Source organism: Helicoverpa armigera, chromosome 4, assembly GCF_030705265.1.
Source record: "Helicoverpa armigera isolate CAAS_96S chromosome 4, ASM3070526v1, whole genome shotgun sequence".
NCBI classification, from domain to species: Eukaryota; Metazoa; Arthropoda; class Insecta; order Lepidoptera; family Noctuidae; genus Helicoverpa; species Helicoverpa armigera.
Window position 1 is genome coordinate 6,106,309 of NC_087123.1, and position 9,841 is coordinate 6,116,149.

General features: G+C 37.5%; 1 protein-coding gene across 2 annotated transcripts; it reads right to left on the minus strand.

The window, feature by feature from the left end:
* Positions 1–1,589: 1,589 nt before the first annotated feature.
* Positions 1,590–9,779, minus strand: LOC110384190 (adenylate kinase 7). 2 transcript variants are annotated; one of them, XM_021345340.3, is made up of 16 exons: positions 9,458–9,779; positions 9,126–9,281; positions 8,840–9,006; positions 8,596–8,723; positions 8,041–8,193; positions 7,819–7,900; positions 7,634–7,720; positions 7,183–7,341; positions 6,980–7,099; positions 4,571–4,764; positions 4,199–4,290; positions 3,997–4,107; positions 3,627–3,908; positions 3,429–3,556; positions 2,908–3,066; positions 1,590–1,913 (listed from the first exon to the last, which is right to left on the minus strand). In XM_021345340.3, the coding sequence occupies exons 1-16, from the start codon at positions 9,699–9,701 to the stop codon at positions 1,707–1,709; spliced, it is 2,469 nt and encodes an 822-aa protein (XP_021201015.3). In that variant the 5' UTR covers positions 9,702–9,779; the 3' UTR covers positions 1,590–1,706. The 2 variants fall into 2 exon arrangements, with proteins under 2 accessions (XP_021201015.3, XP_063890181.1); XM_064034111.1 differs by lacking the exon at positions 1,590–1,913 and adding an exon at positions 1,927–2,558 and having other exon boundaries at positions 9,458–9,778.
* Positions 9,780–9,841: the final 62 nt, after the last annotated feature.

Below are 9,841 nucleotides of genomic sequence, written 5' to 3' on the forward strand. Positions count from 1 at the left end.
ATGCATGTCATGAGCTACGTGCCCACATGAAGCTCATGTTTGTTGTTATGACATGTTTCTTCTTTTCGTGTGAGCCACAAGTTCATACAACCTGCTTAACACTTTTTGCAAATATAAAATTGTAAGGGTGTCCGCAAGGGACACCCTAAGGGTGCGTCCACATCTGGCGAATGCGCCGCGAATGCGCAGCACGCGAGCCGATCGCGAGCTGCGCGCGTGCAGTCACTGCAGTAGTTCGGTGGGCCTCTTTAGCGCAACTCACGCAAGGCTCGTATAGAGCGCGCGAGCGGCGTGCGATCTGCGCGCAATCAGTTCTCGCCCTTACAGTTCCGTATATTGGCTCAGTACTATCGAAGATGGCAGACGTCGCGCGCCGCCTGCGCGCCGCTCGCGTGCGGCGCTTAGGTCGCGCGCGAGCTGCGCGCGGGCCAAGCAGAAGCGGCGCACGAACAAAAATGCACGCGCGCAGCTCGCGATCGGCTCGCGTGCTGCGCATTCGCCAGATGTGGACGCACCCTAACATGCGAGATTGAGGCATAGTAATGTAAGTCACAATGCCTTGTAAGTACACCACAAGCGATTTTAATCATACCCTGTAGTGGAACTTGAAACCCCGCGTCCAGGAACTGTTCTCCAACTAAATTATCAGCTCGTAGAAAAGATGAAGCTGAATATGAATTTGAACCTGAGGCAAAAAGGACCTATGTTGAAAACTTGATACAAACCAAACTGTTGTTTAAGTTAGTAGTGTATATTTTTTATCATGTTACTTTTGATCGATTAAAGCTTTCAATAATTCAGAGTGGCAATCAACCAACACGTGGGTTGATATAATAGTTTTAATTATTTAATTGCTATGAAGGGCATTACATACCAGAGGTACCTAATAGCTTATATTTTCATAGGTTTTTTTTAATATAAACGCAATATTACATACTGTACCTGCATTCCTAACTAATTACGTACATGTCATAATGTTGACCTAGGTTCTCTGATCTACTTATTGCTAACTTTTGACTTTGCAAATGACATGATGATTAATCGAGATGTGGGAATATTGGAGGACTTAGCAATTTCCGCTGCTTCGCCCTTGTCCCTGAGTAACCATACCACAAGCCGTATTAGCCTACTTGAACTGATCTTTCTGAAAAAACTTAGATGTAACTGATGTAGTTCCTGATAAAGAATTTAAAGAAAATATTTAACTTAGTTAAATAACTTAAATATTTTTGCTTTTTGATATCAATGCAGATTATAAAATATAAATGGGCTCAAGCATGCTTCCCTGCGGTAGCCCGTATTTTAATAGATTTTTGTGTAGTAAGGATACAAGTATGCTTCTGATAGCTAGATCTTAAACCGAAGTCCTAAAGAGAAAATCTGATACTTACAATTAATTTTGTTATTTCACATATTTTGAAATTCGTAAAGCAATAACGTTGTTTCTACAAGTCAAACGCTTTCAACTTGTACAATAAGGATTTGACTATTACAACTACCGACGTACTAATATTCTAAACCATATCACCAGTGCATACTGGTGTTCAAAGAAAGAACAATATATTGTAATAAAAATAACTCATATCGAATTGTAGATATTTTATTTTCGTTACTAAATTATTAAATTATCCCATATTCGTTGTAACAATACAGGTGCAATTGTGAGTAAAAATAGGAATATTGAGACTTTGTAACCTACAATATTTTTATAAAGCACTCATCGGGTTCACTTTACGGCCTGTTTCGGGGTTGTGTATCTCGCAATCTGGAGTTATTAGAGGTTCGATTTGAATGTCAAGATCCTTCATAGCGTCGTCCAGTATTTTGATCTTTCCCAACAGGTTTTCAGCTTGTAAATTATACCCTGGTTCAAGCATCTTACCGGTTGGATTCAGCTTGAACAGATGTTCCGCCTGATAAGGTTGATCAAATACATAATTCGGATTAATTTTTACAAGTTCAAGCGTTGCAAACTTATGGAGAGTAACTCCAGGTAACTTAATTAAATGTCATTGCTTTCTGCCTTAGCAGGATTCGATTTAAATCGTATAGAAAAAAGTATGATTACAGGAACTGTTTCGCTTCAGATTTACATTCATAAAAAGTAAAATAAATGTTAAATAGCGCTTTATTTAGCTTCTAAAAACATGATTATAAAAAAAACGAAGAACTTCAGTAAATTCAAACAAAAACAATACAATCACAATTCAATGAATGAAATTCGGCATCGCCAGCAGTTACCAAACTAAACGAAAAATGAATTAACACAATCATAATAAATAAAAATGAGTACATACTCTAAAAGTTTATGATAAAACATCATGTGGCACTTTGGAATATCTAGATTATTTAAAACCGCCTAGAGTGTCAACGTATTTACGATCAAGACTGGTATGGCTAACTTCTTCATCTAACTCTGCTTGAGCTACCCGTTGTAACGTGGCCTCCTTGGGCCTTTCGTCAGCACATTCTTTCGCCAATCTCAGCCTCTCCTCGTGTAAATTGAATTTTTCTTCCAACGCCGTACCAAGTGGATTCAACTTGAATGTTTTTTCCGCCTGACGATTTCCAAAGTAAATTGTAGTGACTTACAAAAAAATATGAGACTGCAATCTACGCAAAATTATGGTAGCACTAAACTTTAAGAAGTATCAGAGTTATTCCTATGATTACCATGACATACCCACAAAAGGAGACCGTGATTCGTTGAATTACCAAAATAACCCAGATTGAGAGATTAATTTGATTACTTGCAGAAGCTATTATTACAAATTCTAAATTGGCTTTTTAAAAATGCCAGCGCCAGGCAGAAAACAATGGCCTGACTGGGAAAATACCGAGAGAGAAATATCTGTATTTCAAGCTAGGCTTACTACTACAAGTGATATATGTAGAAACAGTCCTTACTAGGAAATCAATTGGATCATCAGGTCGTAATTTGGCAACTTCAAGCAATGCAGGCGTGAGCGTCGGAAAGATGTGATGGACAAGGTAATTGCGCATGGGTTCGCCTGCTGCTGCCAAGGCTGCTTCCTCTTCATCGCGCAGCATTGCATACAATTCCGTCTGCATAGCACAGTTAAATAAGTCAAGAGTACGATAAGCGTGTCTAATAAATTGTAAATTCATAGCCTAGGAAAGATTGAAAATGATTCCGAGGGAGTCTTGGACGTGCTCGGCTCGCGAATGCAATTGCGTGAGAGCATGCTTGCATCCTTTCGATTTCCTCTACTATAATATTACGTACCTATTCTCTTTTTATGGAAGTGCTCAAAAGAATACATTTGAATAAGTACCACTACTTAAAAACATAAATAGGTATTAAAAACATCTGATTGACAATCAGGCGGATTATATGTACCTATTATTTGCTACCTATTTACTTTACATATCGTCCATTAATACCTATTTTATATCAAAGTAATCACCCAATATTCCATTTTCTCCTCACGTTCCTCTTTCATTTTCTGTTCCATCTCTTTTAAAGCCTTGGCCTCCTTGGTTCTCAAAGTTTCTATTTCTTCTTTTTCTTTCTTCTCAGCAGCTTCAATAAGTGCTATGAAAACAAAGACAAAATTAATATATCTGTTCAATCAAAAGTTGATCTACTCATCCCTTAAACTTACCCTGAAGTTTTCCATAGCGACAGGGGCGACCCATTCGCAACGCCACAGCTGCATAAGGAGCCTTCATTGCGTAATCTGTATGGTCCTTAACGGGTACAACCAATGGATGTATATCCAATTCATCAAAAAAGTTGAGTGGAGTATTTTCTCGGGTGTCACCAGCGCGGAATTCGCTCAAACGTTTCAAAATAGTTTCTTCGTCTAACCGAGAGTCTCCTTCGGGCTGTCTCATTGCTTTCTCGCAAACGAAATCATCGGTTGTATCTAATGATACTACAATGTCTGCAAAAACATAGCACGAATTTAGTTGTACCTTAACGTTATATGACTGTATCTCGGTTTTCTATAACAAACTTAAGTTTTTCCATACCTGGTAATAGCTTTTTTAGCACATTGCTATACAATTCAGTATCTTCGTCAAACGCTTCCTCATCTGGCTCTTCTCCATCATCAGAATCTTGTTCTTCACCCTTGTCAAACACTGTAGAGATAAACGATGACTGATTTATTGTAGTACATAAGGAAGAAATATTAGTTATTTTTAAAGGTAAGCAATTACTAGAATAACTTACGTGCTTGGCATTGCGTTACCGACGATGGGAATCCATCGAGCACCCATCCTCTGTTCAACGCATCACGACTCAACAATTTCTGACGCAAATATCTGGACAAAGGACAATGGGCAAGCTGTATGGTATTGGGTACCAGCTACCACAGTATAATATGTAAATTACAGAGATATCTATGTGAAGAAAAAATAAAACGATGGGGCCTGCCTCAATTAGCTGTTCGATCAGAGTAACGATAGTAAAGAGATTCGACACAAAAATAAGTTGTACCAAAACGGTGCAGAGTCCATCGTCCTTTCGAAATCAGTTGCTTCGATTGGTGTCAGATATAGAAACCTATATTATAGTTACAACCGCAAAGTCAAAATGTGTCACCCTATAATTTCTTCATCGGACAGTGGCCGTCCAGACTGGAGTATTGCTAGGTTTTGCCTGGCTTGTTCCTGGACCCCGTCTTCTTCATTGTCCATGTCATCATCCATGTCGGCCATGCCCAAGTCTTCCTCCTCACCAGTAGGAACACCTAGAGCAACAGTCTCGCCTACGTCCCAATGATGTACACGCCACGTCTGAGGTTCAAATATAAGTAAGGTTGCAACAGTTGTAAAGGACAATGGGCAGATTGGTATACCCCACCAATAGCAATGTCATATATATCATTGGATAGGCCTTTTTATGTAGAACAATATTTACTATGACAGCTTTGCTGAAATGTTTGTCCGTTCTGAGATATAGATCAAAAACTGTGCAAAAGTTAGAACTAAGTAATCTATTGATGATTCAAGTTTTTAAAGGAAAATCTAAGAACTACTAAGTGTAAGTCTTGTATGAAAGAAAATCAGATTACAGTATTGATTAGCATCCGTTTTAAGATTGTTTGTTATCTATATCTCAGAACGGACAAACAATAGAACAAAGCTGTCATAGTAAATGTTGTTCCAGTTAAAAAGACCTATCCAATGATATGTATGACTTTCCTATTGGTGCGGTTTCTCACTACGCCCAACATCCACTTGGTACAATAAAAGGTTGAAATGCTACATAATAGTAACAATTATGGATCCTAACGGGCACAGTAGTACTTACAAGACTTAAAGTTATTAGTACTTAGAGTTTCCTTTAAAAACTTGAGGTATCAATAGATTACTTAGTTCTAACTTTTGCACAGTTTTTGATCTATATCTCAGAACGGACAAACATTTCAGCAAAGCTGTCATAGTAAATATTGTTCTACATAAAAAGGCCTATCCAATGATATATATGACATTCCTATTGGTGGGGTATACAAAGTGGCGTAGCGTGGGGGGGGGCAGGGGGGGCAAATTCCCCGGGCGGCAGGTTTTAGGCGGCGGCAAAATTTACCCAATTAAAAAAAAAAACGTTACGTACGCAACTAGTACCTGCGCCGCTACATAAACTGTCTAACAATAACAAAACATTAAACAGAAAGTTGAAACTTTTTAAACATAAAATTAATTATTGTTAAAATTTGGTACTTAAAACACAAGTGACACTACATTTTATGTAATTTTGTTTTCGAGTCTTTAAAAAAAAATATATTAAAATTTCGCGCTCGCTCCGCTCGCGTATTCAGAAACTGTATCCGCTTAATTTTGCATTTGTCAACTAACAAAACGTTAAGTACGTTTGGGCTAAATTTTACGTAATTTTTGTTTTAAGTACGATAAAAATTTCGCGCTCGCTTCGCTCGCGTATTCAAAAACGATATACCCTTCTTTTTGCATCTATCAACAAACAAAAACTTAAGTACGTTTGGGCTAAATTTTACGTAATTTTTGTTTTAATAAGTCCAATAAAAATTTCGCGCTCGCTTCGCTCGCGTATTCAAAAACGATATACCCTTATTTTTGCATCTGTCAACAAACAAAAAGTTAAGTACGTTTGGGCTAAATTTTACGTAATATTTGGTAACGTCGATACAAAAAAAAACCCTTTTTTTGAAGTCGGTTAAAAATGACAAACGGCCAGTAACACTTGTTAAGAGGACGAATTGGAATTTTTGGCGCCAAGGATCTCAATTTTCAACGGATCAAAATACAACTTGGTTACCTGAAAGTTCATGATATAAACCTTATTTTGTTAGAAGTGAAAACATGATTAGGTAACTTTTATAACAGAGAAAAATATATCAAACATACCTCTTTTTAAAAAGAGATTCACATATTATGGGCAAACGGGACCGATTTAAGCCTCTTAACTTTTTTAGTAGTTGAGTATATACATACTCTTTAAAATTGTAGAAGGAATTTTTATTAAATTATCATTTCTAAATAATAAAATTACAAAACCATTTTGTCGCTTACGACTTTTAGTTATAAGCTAGCGCGCGTATTGTTATCCTCGCCCCGCTCAGACGCTCCGACCCCTTTTGGCGCCTTAGATGCGCGTGCTGGTTATGGAATTATTGTTGACCAATTCCTCGCCTTAAAAAATTCATGGGAAGGGGCGGCAAAATCGACAACTGCCCCGGGCGGCAGATACCCACGCTACGCCACTGGGTATACCAGGTCCCATATATTTGTGCCCATTGTCCTTTAAAAGGTGAAGAGGTTTGAATAAAAGTTGTCTTTTACTACGTAAACATATTTTCTATCAATGAATCACATTGACAGATAGACAATAAAAACAATAAAACATACGTACAAAAACAAACACAAATAATCAAGAGCAGTATTATGAACAGCCATCTGTTTTAATGATTCACTCGGGTATCGTATTGCCAAACAAACATATAATATTCTATTAAAACTAAATAGGACTAACCAAATCCTCCAGCATATCTTGGGCGACTGTTTCTGGTGAAATGTAGACAAGACCGTATGCTTCACAAATACTCTTAGCCAATGTCGTTTTTCCAGTAATCGGCGGGCCGTATATGACAATCTGTGATAACATACACGTGAGCTTAAGCGGTTCACCTTGTCCCAATAAACAAGTGTTAGCTTGTGCCTTTGTTGTTTGCCTACCTTAAAAGGTTTCAATCCCCTCTCTTTCTTAAACTGCTTCATAAGTACGGGTATGTTCTCCGCAAAGGTCAATTCAGAAACCCACTGCAGCGCCATTGTCTCGACAATGAAAGTCGGCTCCATATTCAAATTGATTGTCATTAGATCGTAGATTCGTTGCTGTAATGTTCAAAGCGATGTAATGTTTTGTGTGTAGATATAAAAACCGCGAGACCTTATTATAATCCTGAGTACTTCTTCCCAACTTAGCTATTAGATAAAATAATGTGAGTTGGTGTGACATAAATAGAGGACGCGAAGTTGGTCCCTTAGGCCGAAGATCACACCGACAACATAAACGTGAAAATGTATGGTCAACAGTTGTTTTAAGAAAATTGACGTTTGTGTTGACGGTGAACACAGGCCTTAGCAAGAGTAGGTAACTGTGTTAGATGGTAGGTATATGTCTCACATCAATTTCTGGTATCAAGAAAGCGTCTTCCTGTGGAATACATTTGAACATTCCAGAACCCATTAAGCGTCCAAGTGGTTTTATTATCTGCAACAGAAATGAAGTATTTTATCGCACCTGCTCGACTCTAGTTGAAGAGATAACAAACCTCATTGTATTGAACTAAGTACGAATTTTCAACTCACTTCTTTTTGTTTAGAAACATTTTGTTCCACAGCCAGAATGTAAAGCTTTTTAGGAAATTCTAAAACGAGGTTGTGAATAATTCTGAAAAGTAGGCAGATATGTTAGTAGATTTATCGAGCCGATGGGTAGTACCTAGAGTTTAGGCAGCTAAGGACCGAATTTAATAAGTAAAGAGGTAGTCTTCAGGTCTAAATATGTCGCATAAACAAATAATAACTTACAGCGCTAAATCCACAACGTTTATCAGAGGCACAGCGTTATTTCCTCGGCCTAGAATAGGAAGTATCGGTTCGCACTCCCAAGCTTTTTGAAACCAATAGAAAAGAGTGTCTTCTTTGCCACCATACGTCACCCCCGCACATACTACCAGCGCACTGTTCAAATATAATAATGCATTTTATTCAATACATGGTATCTACAGTCAGCGTCTAAATTTTCAAAACTGCTAAACACTTACAGATTATTCATCTATTTTTTTTAAATTTACGATGGTAAGTCGTCGTATGTCGTTTATGTTGCTAAGAAATTGTCACCCTTTACGTTATTAGGCACTTAGACGATTTTGATTTGTTCAGCTAGGTACTCTTGACGCTGATCTTACAAAAGCTACTGGCAAGAATGTTTAGCATAGAATTATATCTTTTCTAATTTATCGGAAAAGTGAGCAATCAGCGCTTTCGATTTAGTATTGGTACCTACTGGTAAGGTAGGTACTTCAACAAAAAAAATATATTTATAGTGAAGTCTATCAGGCTCCGATATTTTTATCAACTTACCCTATTATTGGTCTATATTTCCTGGCCATTAATATCACTTCATTTTCAGCATCATAGTGCAATTTATAATTAGGGTGTGGCTTCCTTTTCCGAAAATCTGTTTCTATGAAAGGCATGTCTGGAGTATCCTAAATGAACAGACAGGTTGTTATGGTTGGTCACATAAATCACATTCTTTTTGAATATCCAATTATGTTTAAGTAAATAAAATGCAATTAAATGAGGGTTTGACAAATTCTCTTACCGGGTCTAACGGTTTCGTAGAGGCCCAAGTCATTACAGTAGATATCAGAATCAAATAGCGCTTCTTAAAATCTCCGGCATTATTAACATTAGCACTTGTCACACCGCTGTCATCCAGATCTCCTGCCTTTGGCGGCGGAGCTTGTTTTTCCAGCAACTGCTTTAAAACTGTAAGCATGTCATGATAAAAAAAAATACCCAAGTTCCGTTCGGCTTACAGTAGGTAAATCACGATAATTATGGATAGTACCTAACTAAATATATCTATTTAATGTATGTACGCGTACCTTTCATATACTCCATCGCAGTTTTAAGTTCATCTCTATCGTAGCTGATATCCAAAATAACAGTGCCGCACGTCAGCATTTGCGGTATACATTCTGTTTTGGATACGATCCTCGTTACATGATCTATCGTTTTTATCTTCAAATTGGTAACAGTTCCTGATAGACAGTACAGAGTTAATACTTAGGTTAAACGTACCTTCTACCAACGGTTTAACCTCTTATATGCCACTGATTAGAGAACAATAGAAAATTCATGCTTTACGAGGGGTTAAGGATCTAGTGAAGTGATTATTTGAAGATTTGTAAGAGAACTGAGCCGTAATGCAAATTACCGATTATCTCATACGGCTGTTCAGGCACAGGGGGCTCTGGAGGAACTGCATCTTCACCCAGAACAGTTTCTGAAGTTTCTCGTGTTGACGCTGCTTGTTTCTCGACCACTTTAACAATTTCCTTCAAGAAATATTGCCCATGGTAAGAGTCTAAATTATTTATAAAATAACGCTTGAATGAAAATACGTTTCCGAGATCGGATGACGACTTATCCGAAGATATTCTCTCCGCTGATTTTTTCATCTTTGTGGTAATCTCGTAAAATATTTACTTTAGCTTTCTCTTGTGAAGTTGAGTGACATTTTCAATGACGTTTAGGTAATTAATTTTGAATTTTTAAATAATTCTGTTAAGTAAAAAAGTAAACGCAAGTAGTTTGTAGG

Coding starts and splice junctions, on each gene's coding strand:
- LOC110384190 (XM_064034111.1), bottom strand. CDS start 9,701: ATGAAAAAATCAGCGGAGAGAATATCTTCGGATAAGTCGTCATCCGAT. Junction 8,194..8,595: donor AAATATAGACCAATAATAGG/GTAAGTTGATAA, acceptor ATATTTGAACAG/TGCGCTGGTAGTATGTGCGG. Junction 4,765..6,979: donor AAGATATGCTGGAGGATTTG/GTTAGTCCTATT, acceptor TTTGAACCTCAG/ACGTGGCGTGTACATCATTG.